A 16,354-nucleotide genomic window follows, 5' to 3' on the forward strand; every position below is an offset into this window, starting at 1 on the left:
GGTCTCGAACCAGCACCCATATGGCTGCTGGCACTGCAGGTGGCGGCTTTACTCACTACTCCACAGCACCAGCCCCTTGAGTGAGATCAACTAAGTCACAAACCAATTAAGAAACAAGAACTTATTGGGGGCTTGTTTAGAACTATAGCTGAAGAAACGCAAATCTGTCGGTTATGAATGTGCTAAGAGTTTTTACAGACTTCAAATAGATTTAAAGGCAAGGGTAAAGGAAATACTTCAGTTGTTTTGTCAAGAATTTGATTTGGTACTGGCAGGGTTATATACTATTTTGTAAAAAAAATAAGGCTGGGGACTGGATAACTTAAATAATGTGCTAAACATGTTTCATAATATTCTTTTATTATCATTTTAAGGGTTAAAGCATCTATAGTCATGTATTTTCCAGTATTCCTAGTGCTGAAAATTTATGTCTTATTTTTTCTTGATAATTCTATACAGAGATCTATCAAATTCATGTCTTTATAAAGAATGAATGTTTTTATTGGTAACTATTTTCAGTTTAATTATTTTATTCTCATTATTATTATCATTTCATATCTTTGATATTTTCTTGTTTTACTTTTTCTTTTTAGTAGTGTGTTAAGATGGAGGCCAGATCAATGTTTTGTTATTTTCTAATGTAAGAATATGAAGTTGGGGTGGGTGTTTGATACAGCAGTTAAGTCTCCATGTTGGACTTCTGCATCTCATATTAAAGTATCTGGGACTGAGCCCTGCATCCATTTCTAACCCACCTTCCTGCTGATGTTCACCCTGGGAGGCATCAGATGATGGCTCAAGAACTTACAAGTGCCTGATACCCTGGTGGGAGGCCAGGATACAGTTCCTGGCTCTGGCTCTGGTGTGGCCCATCTCATCTGTTTTGTGCATTTGGGGAGATTTGAGGAGTGAACCAGAGTATGGCATCTCTCTCTCTCTCTCTCTCTCTCTCTCTCTGTTTCTCTCTCTCTGTGTGTGTGTGTGTGTGGCTCTATAGTTCAAGTACCTAAATAAACTTAAAAATTTTTTGAATAGTTGGACACCAGACTCTATGCTTCTACCCATCAACCTATACTCTTTAAACTCAAATTTCTCAAGAACAAACTTTATGCCTTTTAACTGCTGAAGAACAGATAATAATGAAAGACAACCCAATCTCTGTGATTTAATTCCATTTCTGCCATGAATGCATCACTAAATACTGAGGAGAAAAGTGCCAAGTCCACAGATATTACTGAAGTTCATAGGTTTCCGTGTGCATTCAAAATCAATATTATATTTATCTTCTGTTGCTGTTTCTCTTTCTTAGCATGTGTGTACATTGTGTGTGTGCGTGTGTGTGTGTGTTAAGGAAGATCATTAACCTCAGTTAACTCATGTTGTTAAAGATATGTTATAGTCATAGTCATTCCCAGAAATGAAGGCATTTTGGCAAGAAGTAGAGAGGACTCTGCCTAAACAGAGTATCAGGTGTCTATCTATGCATTGGGTTGCATATAAATATGCTAAGACATGTGTAGGACATAAAAAGAATTTTCCCTCAGGGCTGCTTCTGGGAGAATACTTGATTTGCTCATAAATATTCATGTTACACACAGAAGTGTACTGCATTTAATTTATGTTTTTCTATTTACATTTCTCTAATAATAAGGATAGTCAGATATGTAAATCCTCATCTTGATGGCATCAATTATCAGATTAATTCACTTCACCAGCTTGAAATAAATTACATAATATTTCCCTCTAACATTTTAATGACAATAAAGACAAATATAGGAATGATCCCAATAATAAAGTCATGTAAGGGTAATCATAAGGATTTGCATAATTTTGGTCATACTTTATTAAAGGATATTTATATATTCCCCACAAGATAATGTCTCCTTTGTACTTAAAATATGTCAACTCACTGTTATTTTGTATGTATTACTGAGTCAGATTAACATGTAAATGTATGCAACATAAACTCTTGGTTCTCTGTTTCTAATTTCTAGAGACTTCACTGAGTTGATATAAAAAAAGCCAAAGCCTTGATTTCTGAATGACCAAAAGCAGACTTGTAAAGTTCCCGGAGGTAGAGTGTGCATTTGATCTGGCAACTGGGACACTGACTGAGATGCCTGCATCCCATATCAGAGTGCATTTGAGTTCCAACTCTACTCCAACTCCAGCTTCCTGCTAATGTAAACCCTGGGAGACACCAGATGATGACTCAAATATCTGTGTCTTTGCTGCCCAGTTGGAAGACTTGGATTCTCTTCCCAGCGCCTAGCCATTATGGGCTTTAAGGATAAGCCAGAGGATGGGAGCTCTTTATCACAGCCTGTTACATAATTTCCATTAATATTTCTCAATTTATAAAAGATATTTGGAAAATCCCTCCCCAACTTGTCCCTAATTTTTCACCCATGTCAGAAAGAGGATTTAACCCTCTAGTTTGGATGAGTGGTAGGAGATGCTGCACCTACACAACTGATTTTAATTTTTGTGGCAAAATAGACCTTTGCTTCTTTATCAGTGAATACCCAGTGTATAGATTAATGCTGAGCCCATAGAAGTAAGTGCTTGAACTAAGAACTTGTTGAATTAATTACAAGCAACAAAGGGATTAAATCTGTTTTGTGCGTTTCTAAGGAAATACAACTCAGGCTAATCAAAGGTGAGAAGAACCGCCTCAGAAGCTTAGAAAGGAAATTTCTTAAGAAAGAATGGATGACAACATCTTGACGAGGCTATGAGAAAGGGAATTTTAACATTGGTGATTGAAGTGGATTAATTATAAGCTATGTTTAACCGTAAATTCAGTGATTCTAAATGAGTCCTGGGAAAATCAAGAAGGAAGTATTTTCAATCCCTACCTGATGCTTACAAATGTACTTGCAAATGTACGTACAAAGGAATCGAGCCCTTTTGTCAAAGACTGACCTGTTTAGATTTTAAACTTTTCAACCTCCTCTGAGGTCTTAGGACAGAGAGAAAACAAATGGCTCCTGTCTATAACCACCACATAAATGCTGGTTCCTCACTTACAGCTCAAAGGCTGCCCAGGAATTTCCAGTGTTGAAAAGGTATCCTTCGGGCCAGCGTTGTGGTGCCATGGATTAAGCTGCTACAGGCAACATTAACATCCCTTATAAGATACTATTGCTGCTCCACTTCTGCTCCAGCTCCCTGCTAACATGCCTGGAAAAATAGTGGAAGATGGCCCAAAAGTTTGTACCCCTGCTACTCACATGGGAGACCTGGATGGTGTTCTGGGCTCCTGGCTTTGGCCTAGACTAGCCTGGCTCTTACAGCCATTTGGGGAGCAGTATGGTAGATTTCCCTCTTTCTGGCTCTCCCTCTCCCTCTTTCTGTTAACTCTGAATGTTTTTTAAGAAAGAAAATAAAAGGTATCTTAATGGAGGTAACATTTGAATAATGTAGGTATGCATGGTGGGGAAAGCCTGGAGAAGTGAATGTGAGAGATGAACAAAGATGTGTGAGAAATCAGGCTGCCAAGGGCTCCATCATGGAGCATACACGGGATTACACAAAAGAGTTTCATTGCAGTGTGAAATTTAATAGTTAACTTTTGCAAATATGTCTCGGGTTCCCCAAGAGAGAAGACAGTTCTGGGTACCCTCTCCATGCCTGCACAGCTGGTTTAAATGTGAATTTTATTATATATAAGTATTAATTTAAGAAGGTTTCACTGCTTTAAAGAGTTGTGCTGCTTTCAAAATGTTTCAAAGCCACTGGACTATCATATATTCCTCTACTCAAGGCAATTTTTTGAGAGTTTAATGGAAAGTCCTTAGACTTTCACCTTCCATTCTGGATTTAGCTACTTCTGCCTTCTTTATGTTGCTTTGTCTTTAAAAATATTTTGAAAGCACCCATATGCCTTTAGTTAATAATGTAAAAAATATTACATTATCAAATTTCCAGAAACTTCAGTTCTTTATAGACAAACTATATGGCTGGTTTCATTTATGGAAGCTTGATTGAGAAATTTGAAAGGTAGAGTGACACAGAGAAGGAAAGAGAGATCAAGTAATTGTGTTCCTTTGGAGGTGCCAAGGTTTCTTGATCCTTTTAAAGACATTTTATTAACTTGAAAGGTAGATTGACACAGAGGGAGGAAGATACAAACACATACACACACATACACACATACACACACAGAGAGATTTTTTCCAACCACAGGTTTAATGGCTCAATCCCCAAATGGCCACAATGGCCGGTGCTGGGTGCAGTCAAATCCAGGAGCCTGGAACTCTGACTGGGTCTCCCACGTGGATAGCAGGGGCTCATGTACTGGGGTCATCTTCTATTGCTTTCCCAAGTGCATTGGCAGGGAACTGGATCAGAAGTGGAACAGCTGAGACTGGATCCAGCACTCTCGAATGATATGCTGGCATTGTAAGCAGCAGCTTAGACTGTGGCACCACAACTCCAGTTCCTCCTCCTTTTTTTTTTTTCTCCTTATGCAACAACATTGATATCATTTTGGTAGAAATCATCTCTTCCAATTTTATGGAGTAACTTTTTAGGGCAAGACTTTTTTCCTGCAGGAGGGTGATGCTGGGTAGATTGAATAGAATTTTTGCTTTGGATCTGGGTGGGTAGGTTAGCATAGTCTCTATGTGATTTCTTGAGTATCAGTGGTGTTTACATGTGCCTCAGCGGGGCTAGCTGGGAAGTGTGTATGGCAGCAATTATGTGACATTGCTGGGGATAGGCCCTGCCAAGCACACTGGTACCCAGACTTTTGGGGTACGTGTAAAGTATGGCAGGGCTCCTGGTGGTAAGCGGCAGCATCACTGAGGCAGAAACCACCTGGCAGACTCCTCAGCCCTTGGGGAGCACACAAGCTGGTCCCTGCCATCTTGAGGATGGCCTGCTTGCTGTGCTGGACCACCAGTTCCTTAGAGTGCAGGGTACCATGCAGGTATGGGTGCTGGATCCATGACTACGCTATTTGTGTCTAGTTGGAGTTGTGACATTGAAACCATTTGTGTGAACATGGTGGGATTATGGCAGGGTCTCAGGGATGGGCATGTGCAATGCTACTGGCCCCTAGGATGTCCTTTAGATGGGCCATCTCAAGGTGGTTCTGTGCCATAGCAGCTTGAGTCCCAGGGAGGAGGTCACAGGTACAAATAAGAGTTCCTTCTCTATAGCAGTGCAGCTGTGCAGATTCCAACCAGCTTCCTAAACTTGGCTCAAGTTCTATGAGGACTGTTGCACTCTCCCATCATTGCTAAGACTGCAGGTGTCAGTGGTGGTAATGGGGGCTGCTAAGGACCTCTTGTTTACTTTTTCTCTGCAATGAGGTAGCCTTTTTTGGTACTGAGCTGCTATCGGGAGCTAGGAGTCACAGCTGCAGGCTGCTACTTTCCCTTCTTAGTGCAGCTCCAATCCCAGTCACCACCCTGTTGATATCCATTGTTTTCTCTCAGACACTGTCCTAGAAATATAGTTACCTAATTGCTGTTTTGTTCTTTCCTGTGGAGATGAGTGTGGGACACCTCTATTCAGCTGTAAGGGTGATGTCCATTACTGTTCTGCATTATTAGAGTTGCTCATTCCTGTTTTCCAGTATTGCCCATGGTCACACTGCAGGAAGACGTACCCCAGAAAAAAATCGCACTGTCAGCAGCTGGACTAAATTAGACTGTTGAAACCATAAATGATTTATCAAACTGGCTTAACCCTCTCTACCACAATGCCACCTCTTTACTACCTAGAGTGTAAGTGAGGAAATGTCCATTGGTTTACTGCTTCTCCATGACCATGTTTTCAATGGTCAGTTCTGCCAATGTGTCAAGTTGTTTTCCAATGTAGGCACTTCCCACAGTTTCCATTGGCCAGGAAATGACTTGCAAACAACCATGATCGGCTTCTTCTCATCTTTCATATCTCAGCATAAGTGTTACCCCCATAAAGCCTATTTACTCTTTCCAAGTATTCCCCTTCCCCTAACCTGATTTATACCTTCCTATTTTCAATCGCATCTTATTTACTCTTTTCCGTAGATCCTTTCATACTTGTAAGCATGTCTATGTACGAGTTTTCTCAGTCTCTCTATACAAGCATCATGATATCAGGGACAATGTATTGTTATCGTTGTAGTTTTAAAATTATTTTTACTGTGATGAAGTTCACATAACAAAATTCAACATAGTAACCATTTTCCAGTGCACAATTTTGGACCAAGTATTTATTTTTATTCATTGTATATCTAGTACCTGCCAATTTGTTCCTAAAATATGGTGCATGCTTATGAAAAACTTGCTTGTTATGTATTAAAGTAATACCTTTCTCTTTAATTAGGCTTTGTATACAGTTATTCTGGAGCTATTAGATTTAAATCTTCATTCATGATCTGCTCATTCATGCATTCAAATAGCAACAATATTTATCTTAAGAGTTTGCACTAGGTAATAAGTTTAGATACAAAGAAGTGTCACAATGCATTATTTTCTTGAAGAAATTCATGGATTCTGAATTTAATTTTTAAAAACCATGAAATAGGGGGACAGTGGTGTGGCACAGTGTTGTTAAGTTAGCACTTGGTGATGCTAGCATCTAATATGAGACTGCAAGTTGGAGTTCCAACTGCTTTGTTCCTGATCTAGCAACCTGGTAATTTGCCTGGGGAAAAAAAAGGTAGATTATTTTCCACGTGGTTGGGCCCATGTGGTCTTTGTTACCTACATGGGAAATCTGGATGTATTCCTGGCTCCTGGCTTCAACCTGGCCCAGTATGGGCTGTTGCAGCTATTTTGGGAGCTAACCAGCAGATTCAAGATCTCTTTCTCTCTCTGTCTGTCTCTCTCTCTGTCACTCTGCTTTTTCAATAAATAAATAAATATTTTTTTTACTATTTATTTGACAGGTAGAGTTACAGACAGTGAGAGAGCCAGACAGAGAGAAAGGTCTTCCTTCTGCCTGTTCACTCTCCAAATGGCCACTATGGCTGGCGCTGCACCAATCCAAAGCCAGGAGCCAGGTGCTTCTTTCTGGTCTCCCTTGTGGGTGCAGGGCCCAAACACTTGGGCCATCCTCCACTGCCTTCCCAGGACACAGCAGAGAGCTGGACTGGAAGAGGAGCAACTGGGACTAGAACCCAGCACCCATATGGGATGCTGGCCCCGCAGGCAGAGGATTAACCAAGTGAGCCACAGCACCAGCCCCATCAATAAATAAATAAATCTTTTTTAAAAGTATGAAATGGGAGTGTGCATTTGTACTGGAGTTTTATCAAGTACAATTCGCTCTCTGTGATTTCACTGGGGAGGTTAATACAATGCAAAGATTCATAATCAGTTCTTCAAAAGGTCATTTTTAAAAAATACACATTGAAATTTTTATTTTTAATTAAGTAAAACTGGTGAGAATACTTTGAAACTGAACTATTAAAAATTCCCTTATCTTAGTGACATAAAAATGTTATCTGTAAATTATCTTTAGTAAAGTGAATCTTTGTATTTTGCTAAAATTTCAATTGACATTATGCCAAACAAAATGCAGAGGGAGGAAATCCTCTCTGAAGCATCAACATCGGTAGACTTTTAACTGAAATTTGTACTGTATTTAATAGGGGAAGGTATGCAAATTAAAACAGTGTTCTTGGGGCTGGCGCTGTGTCGTAGCAGGTAAAGCCACCACCTGCAGTGCCATCATTCCATATGGACGCTGGTTCTAGTCCCAGCTGCTCCACTATGATCCAGCTCTCTGCTATGGCCTGGGGAAGCAATAGAAGATGGCCCAACTCCTTGGGCCCCTGAACCTGCGTGGGAGACCCAGAGGAAGCTCCTGGCTCCTGGCTTCAAATCACCACAGCTCCAGCCATTGTGGCCAGTTGGGGAGTGAACCAGCAGATGGAAGACTTCTCTCTCTCTGCCTCTCCTTTTCTCTTTTTGTAACTCTAACTTTCAAACAAATAAAATAAATCTTTAAAAAAAACATACTGTTCTTTTCAAGATTTAGGTATCCCACTGTTAATTAGCAATGTAAACTATTTTCATAGAGGAACATAGTAAGAATACATAAAGCAGAGCCATAGTGAACTTTTAATGTCTTATTATTGTTTTTCTTTCTATTATCACAGACCAGTTGAAATTTCAGAAGCTGAATACCCACGAGTTGAATACCAAAGAAGACAGCAATTTTGGGACCCTATACGGTTAGCTCTATTCACATTGGCAATTGTAGCCATCATAGGAATTGCAATTGGAATTGTTACTCATTTTGTTGTTGAGGGTAAGTATCCAGGTCACATTTCTATTGTCCAAGTACTTTATGACTTAGTACCTTGAGATTCTCTGTGAGTTGCAGGACTCATTCACCTTATATTATTAGGAACTCTTCAAAAAATTCATAGAAATCCTATTTTATGGAAAACACTATGCATGGATTTCAAAATGCTTTTACACCAAAATAACTTGTATTGGTGTTACACTATATCTGAAAGCACCTGGTTTGAGGACTAAGGAGGATAAGTCATCAGTTTTTTGGTTTTTTTTTTAAGATTTATTTTATTTATTTGGAAGACAGAGAAAGGCAGAGACAGAGAGAGATGTCTTCCATCCACTGGTTCACTTCCCAGATGGCCACAATGGCCAGAGCTGCACCAATCCAAAATCAGGAGCCAGGAGATTCTTCTGGGTCTCCCTCGTGGGTGCAGAGGCCCAAGGACTTGGGCCATCTTGTACTGCTTTCCCAGGCCATTGCAGAGAGCTGGATCGGAAGAGGAGCAGCCAGGACTCGAACCAGCACCCATAAGGGATGCCGGTGCCACAGGTGGAAGATTAACCTACTGTGCCACGGCACCAGCCCCAAGACATCAGTTTTTAAAGAGCTCCTCTCGTAGCATTATGAATTCTGCTAAAAGTATAACAAGAATAAACATCAAATTTATAGTGAAGCTTGAGGAGAATGGTGAAATCATTGATGCTTAACAAAAAATTATGGAGCAAATGCCACCAAAGAAATTAGCAGTTCACAAATGCATAATTCAGTTCAGGAAGTTATGAGATGATGTCAGAGGTGAAGTATATAGTGGCAGGCCAGCCACATCCCTTTGCAAGGAAAACATTAATCCATTCATGCCCTAATTGAAGTGAACCAACAATGAACAACAGAAAAAATAGCCAGCACTGTAGATCTCTCAATTAATTCAGCTTACAAAAGTCTGACAGACGCTAAAGTGGAGCAAACTTTCCGCGGTATGGGTACCTATGCTGTGGCACCCACCTCAGCTGCAGACGAGAGCAGAGCTTTAAATGGAAATCTGAAATAAGTGGGATCGAGATCCTAAAGCATTTCTTCCAATAATCTTTTAACAAGGAATGTAATACAGCCTTACCAGTTTGAACTTAAAAACAAAGCATAATTAGGCCAGCGCCGGGGCTCAACAGGCTAATCCTCCGCCTTGCGGTGCCGGCACACCGGGTTCTAGTCCCGGTCGGGGCACCGATCCTGTCCCGGTTGCCCCTCTTCCAGGCCAGCTCTCTGCTGTGGCCAGGGAGTGCAGTGGAGGATGGCCCAAGTGCTTGGGCCCTGCACCCCATGGGAGACCAGGAGAAGCACCTGGCTCCTGCCATCGGATCAGCGCGGTGCGCCGGCTGCAGCGTGCCTACCGCGGCGGCCATTGGAGGGTGAACCAACAGCAAAAAGGAAGACCTTTCTCTCTATCTCTCTCTCTCACTGTCCACTCTGCCTGTCAAAAAAAAAAAAAAAAAAAAAAAGCACAATTAAAACATGGTTACCAAGAGGTGCAAATGGTCTCGCCAAAGCAAAAGTGGGCCAGTGAAGAGCAAAAGTAGAGGCAACTGTTTTGCGGAATGCTCAAGGCATTTTTCGTACTGACTTTCTCAAAGGTCAAACAATGATAACATCTGATTATTGGGAAAGTTTCTTGAGGATTTAGCCAAAGCTTTAGCAGAAAAATACCTGGGGAAGCTAAACTAGAATCAATGCTCCTGTTCACTTCTACCCATTAAACAAGGGTGATTTTCTGAGAGTTTTGATGGGGGAATCATTTGAAAGTCACCTTCCAGTCTGGATTTGTCTACTTCTAACTTCTTTATATTGCCTAATCTTAAACAATATTTTAAAAGCACAAATTTTTCTTGTTAATAATGGAAAAATGACTGCATCTTTATGAATGAACTATATGCTAATTTCATTCCTGGAGGCTAAATTGAGAAATAAAGTTAATTTTTTATTTTTATCTTTTTTTTTTAAAGGAAAGGGAGAGGGAGCGGGAAAGGGGAGGGTTGTGGGTGGGAGGGAAGTTATGGGAGGGGGGAAGCCATTGTAATCCATAAGCTGTACTTTGGAAATTTATATTCATTAAATAAAAGTTTTTAAAAAAAGAGCATTTATTTATTTGAAAGGTAGAGTGACACCGAGAGGGAGAGATAGAGATGGAGAGAAATCTTTGCTATCCAAATGGCCACAACAGCCTGTGCTAAGCCAAGAGCCAGGAACTCAGCCTAGGTCTCCCATGCATGTGACAGGAGTCCAAGCAATGGGTTCACCATCAATAGCTTTGCCAGGCACATTAGCAAGGAACTTGATCAGAAGTACAACAGCCAAACTTGAACTGGCACTCCAGCCTGACATGCCACAGTCATAAGCAGTGGCTTACTCTGCTGTACCATAGCACCAGCCACCCCCCCCCCTTTTTTATCTTTTAATGCAATCTTGTCATAAACTTTTTGAAGCCCTCTCATAAGTTACATTAGTTCTATTTATCGTCATTATTGACTAATATCCCATGGTGTTAAACATGCCATAATGAAAAAGTCTGCAATTATTTTTATACTAAGTGGAAATAAACTGCAATATGGTAGCCTATTTTACTGAGATGAGTAAAGAAGTGGGTGACAAGGAACTGATCACATTTAACCATGGATCTTTTATTTATTTTACCTTTCAGATGATAAGTCATTCTATTACCTTGCCTCTTTTAAAGTCACAAATATCAAATACAAAGAGAATTATGGCATAAGATCCTCAAGAGAATTTAGGGAAAGGAGTCATCAGATTGAAAGAATGGTAAGAATGATAGAAATTCTTAATTTTTATAAATATGTATTTCAGCTGCACTGTGAAGGTGAGCATGTTAATAATTTAATCTCCCAGCACCTTAAGTTCTTCTGTATAAAGAAATACTAGAATATTCACAGTGAAGATTAAATGACTTAATTGATGCAAAATATTTAGAATCATGTTGTGCTCTATTAAATGTGTATAGTAGATTAGAATGGGCAGCTGATTAGCTCTTGATGAAAATGTTGGCTGAAATAAATGCTGCCTTATTTTTAAAACTTTCTTTATAAACTAACAGTTTTAATTTAATTACCATCTATGGGAATACATTTTATAATTGTGTGAACCTATTTTTTGTTGGCTGTATCTATTTGTAGAATACAATATAATTCCATACATGCATTCAGTGATACTGATCGTATCAGGTTAGCTAGCATTTCCTAGTTTTTAATTTTTTAAAAAATTTCTTAACACTTAGTAATAGTACTTCTTTATAGGATACAGTGTAATATCTCAATAAATGTATGCAATGTGCACTGATCAAATCAGGATAATTGACATTTCCCTGTCCTTAACATTTCTTTGTGTTTGGAGCCTTTGAGCTCCTTTCTTTTATTTGTTTATAAAGTAGTTCATAAGTTATTAGGAGCCACAGACAACCTACTGTGCTGTACAACATTGGAACTTATTCCTTCTATCTGTGTTTTGTTACCTATTGTGCATCCTCTCTAGTGTCCCTAGTAACCACTATTCTGTGTTCAAATAGACTCTTTAACCTTCCATGCATGAGAGAGAACATGCAGTACTTGTCTTTCTGAGTCTGATTCACCTAACACAATAAGATATCCTCCAGTCCTCTCAGTCCCCCCATTTTATTGCAAATGATTGGACATCACTCTTTCTAATAGTCTGTTGTCTATATAGATCACATTTTCTTTATTTATTCATCTGTTGATGGGAACCTACATGATTCCATATCTTGGATGTTAATAATACAGCAAAAGCCGTGGGAGTATATGTATCTCTTTGAATATTAATTTCCTTTGATATATGCCCAGAAATGGGATAGACAGATTATATAGTAGTCTTTTTGAGGAACCTCCACTCTACTGTTTTCCATAATGGCTGTACTAATTTCCATTCCTACCAAAGTGTGTGACTTTTGTTTTCCACAAATCCTCATCAGCATTTATTTTTGGTCTTTTTGATAATAGTTACTCTAAATGGGTTGAGATATCTAAACGTAGTTTTGATTTGCATTTTTCTGATAGATAATGCTATTGAATTTTTTATGTATTTGTTGGACATTTGAATTTCTCCTTTAGAATAGGCTCTATTATTATCATTTTAACTGTATTATTTGGGTTTTGTTGCTATTGAGTATTTTAGTTCTTAATGTATTCAGGATATTAATCCTTTGTCAGAGTAGTGTTTGCAAAAATTTTATCCCAGTGTGTAGGTTGTCTCTCCACTTGCTCATTTTCCTTGTTGTACAGATTCTTCTTAGTTTGTATAATCTCATTTGCCTATGTTTTTCTTTTGTTGCCTGAATTTTTGGGGTCTTACCCAAAAAGATTTTGCATATATCAATGTCTTGAAGTGTTTCCCTATGTTTTCTTCTAGATTTTTCATGGTTTCAGATTTTCTGTTTAGATCTTTGATGCATTTTTAGCTGATTTTTTGACATAAAGTGGGAAATAGGAGTCACTTTTCACTCTTCTGCATATGAATATGCAATTCCCCCATTAGTATTTATTGATGTGTGTCCTTTCCCCACTGTATGTTTTGACAACTTTGTTGAGAATTATTTCACTGTTGATGCATGTATAGAAAATAATATGTACTAGTATGTCTCTTTAGGATTATTTCTACATTGTTTCTCTTAATTAAAAGATGAAATAGTCCCCTCACTATAAAGAGTTATCTGGCCCAAAATTTCCATAGTGCTAAGAAATCTTGGTCTAGTTTATGACTTCTCTGCCCTTACATTATCATTTTTCTTTCTTTGACTGTCTTGAAGACATGAGTTGAATACTTCATCAACTAAAGAAATTTCTCTTATTTTTGTAAAGGCTAGGAGTTCTCTATTTTAATATTTTTAATATATTAGTTGAGTCTTCAAAAAAGGAGAGAATATATGGTAAACCTATAATCTTGAACCAATGTCCTCTATTTTACTTATGGTCAAATTTTACCATTCAGAAATTATCTACTTTATAGAATAATATCTCAATGTTTTAAATTATTGAGTTTAAATCATGGTTCTTCAGTAAAATTGTTTATATGAAGTCAGTATCTCTAGCATCACTCTCTAACCCAAAACCAACTGGAAATGTCAAAGCCTGTAACTTTTTTATTTAAAAACTGGATTTATGTTTTGACAGTACTTTTGTTTTTGGCAGTTAAAATTGCCAATTAAAATAACTTCCTTCCTAAGAAAAATTGTTAATTTGAATGTATACAAATTAGGAGTAAGGTAGGAGCATTCAATTCAATGTCATGTATAAAGGATTTAGCAAGTGCCTACCCTAGAACTGGTACAGTGCTAGATGTCATTCTATCACAAGTAGGTCTCCACCTTCCTTTGGAGAACATTAGATAATTAGTGCCCTTTGTATGGATTCCATACTTCAAATCTAGTGCTATAAAATTTTGTTTTTTTCACATAATATAAACAGAAAAATATAATATTTTCTTATACTCTTCATGATATATTGTCTTGATGTGGGCTGGAGCATATTAATTTTTACTCCAAGTCTTCGTCTTGCACAAAGATAAACATTCCAATGTCAGAAACATATAAGGTGCAAACATGTTAACAAAATTTATTCAAAAGGTGATAAAGTAAATATATATAAATGTGTGCATGGGTTGCCCCACACAGAAAAATATCCATCATAGTGGGTAGCGGGCCAATGGAAAGGGAAAGAGAGGGGCCGGTGCTGTGGCTCACTTGGTTAATCCTCCGCCTGTGGAGCCGGAATCCCATATGGGCACCGGGTTCTAGTCCTGGTTGCTCCTCTTCTAGTCCAGCTCTCTGCTGTGGCCTGGGAGGGCAGTGGAGGATGGCCCAAGTGCTTGGGCACTGCACCTGCATGGGAGACCAGGAGGAAACACCTGGCTCCTGGCTTCGGATTGGTGCAGCACCGGCCGTGGCGGACATTTGGGGAGTGAACCAACGGAAGGAAGACCTTTCTCTCTGTCTCTCTCTCTCACTGTCTAACTCTGTCTGTCAAATTAATTATAAAAAAAAGAAAGAAAGGGAGAGAGAAAGGGCATCTGTGCAACACCTTCGGGTGTGATCCAGAGCAAGAGAGAGAGAGAGAGAGAGAAAGAGAGAGAGACTCACTTGTGTGTTGGCCCCTTTTATGTGATAGGGGGTGGTGCCCTATCACATAAATATGCAGGCATATTGCCACCTGGGAACTTTATGATTCCTCCACCAGCTCCACATGGGATTTAATATCCATATATTCATGGTGTCTCCTTAGGTCCCAGATGAAGCAGGTGCATCTCATGAAAGGGGACATTTTGATTGATAAAAGTTAGAGGATAGAATTACAATTGAGGTTTTCATAGAGGCTTCCATTTCACACAGAGGGAAGTTGCCTGCTTATTTATTCCAAGAATTTGCTTTGGAAATAAATGGTCAGAATCCCTCATAAAAATACTATAAATGATGTGACAGTTACTATAGTTGGAAAGGTAAATGACTTCCAAAATAATGACTGAGATAATCTCATGACTCCCATATGGGAGGCATCATTTTATAACAAAAGCCTATAGATGTTGATTCTATATCTCTATATCTATATATTTTATATCTATATCTATAGCAGTAGCTTCCTGCTAAAACTCTCTTTATTTCTCTCCTCATGCTCTAAAACTATAACACAGTTTGAGGGACTATCTTAAAGATTTCTTAATACTTACAATACCAAAACTCCTTGATGATGTAAAGCACTACCTCTTAAAATATGTTTACATCTGAAAATTAAAGATGTGTGATTAGAGATCTTCCAAAAGATAAAAACATAGTAGAGCATTCTCTAGCTCCAACTAACAAATTCTTGCTAGGTTTGATCTGAAGACCTAAAGACCTCCCATCAGAACCTCCTTTCAGACACCATAATCACATTAACTGTCCACCCATGACCTCTTGAATCTTAATAGTTGGGCATCAGAGTTTTCATATCTGCATGAGTTTGAGCAATGGGTTTCTCTTTAATTCATAATATTCCACCCCCTGTCTTCCCAAAACTTGTGCTCTTCTCACATATAACATACAATCATACCAACCCAGGAGTCCTAAAGTCTAAATGCAGTAGAACATTAATTTAAAAGTCCATAGTCCATAATCTCATCTGACACTCAAGGCAAACTTTCTTAGCTGTAAAACTATGTAAGAAAAAACAAGTAACTTAATTCCAAGATACAGAGGAGAGGCAGGCGAGGAATATATATTCCAAACAGAGGAAACAAGTAAATAGAAAGGACGAATAGGGCCAAAGCAAAGTTACTTTACAAAATCAGTTTCTCACCACTGGACAGCCAATTCACCAGAGATGAGAGCTGATAAGATAAAAATGGCAGTCTTGGGGAAAGAGTGGATCTCTGGATCTCTGGATCAGAAATACACTCTTGATGTCCAACCAGTCTACAGGAGGATTTTTAAGGGAAAGGGGAAGCCACAGGGGGAGTTTGAAAAAAAACAGTAGGTGTAGTCAGTTAATTATCAGGCATATTTCAGGATGTGTTCCGATGATTATCCTGGCACTAGATGGGTGGAAATTTCTTTGCTATGGATAGAGCTCAGCTGTTTGTAGTTAGTGGTTGCAAATTTCTTCCTTAGCTGGGATGCCATTCTAGACATTTCCTTTCAGTTGGCTCTTGAAATTGTTATGCAAACATTATTATTCACAAGTCTAGTACAAAAATCACAGGATTAGTCACAAGATAAGTAACAAGACAAATCATAGATAAGTCACAGGATTAGCAGTTGGTTTTTTTTAGCTAAAATGTAAAAAGAAGGGACAAGAATATGCATTTCTTAGGGTTATAGCAAAACTGAAAACCAACAGGAAAAATGTTAACTCTCAAAGTTCCATGTCCAGCATCACCAAATTCCTGTGTTGGGAGCTAGGCTCCCAACAGCTTAGGCAGCCCCACGCCTACAGATTTGCTGGTCACAGCCCTTGCTTCAGTTCTCAGGGGCTGGAGTCTCACCTCTGGTTTCACTAAGCCACTGCCCTGCTGGGGAGTCACTGTCATGACTATGATCCTGGAACTGATCTCTCTCCAGGCCCCA

At 38.9% G+C, this 16,354-nt stretch overlaps 1 protein-coding gene across 1 annotated transcript in view; it reads left to right on the forward strand.

The window, feature by feature from the left end:
* The window catches only part of LOC133765714 (transmembrane protease serine 11F), a 66,222-nt gene that overhangs the window by 17,246 nt on the left and 32,622 nt on the right, over window positions 1-16,354 (forward strand). Inside the window, exons 2-3 of the mRNA XM_062199254.1 lie at window positions 8,099-8,250; window positions 10,934-11,052. Coding sequence (XP_062055238.1) covers window positions 8,099-8,250; window positions 10,934-11,052 — 271 coding nt within the window. The remainder of the gene's footprint in view (window positions 1-8,098; window positions 8,251-10,933; window positions 11,053-16,354) is intronic.

This window comes from Lepus europaeus, chromosome 8 (genome assembly GCF_033115175.1).
Source record: "Lepus europaeus isolate LE1 chromosome 8, mLepTim1.pri, whole genome shotgun sequence".
In the NCBI taxonomy this organism is placed as follows: domain Eukaryota; kingdom Metazoa; phylum Chordata; class Mammalia; order Lagomorpha; family Leporidae; genus Lepus; species Lepus europaeus.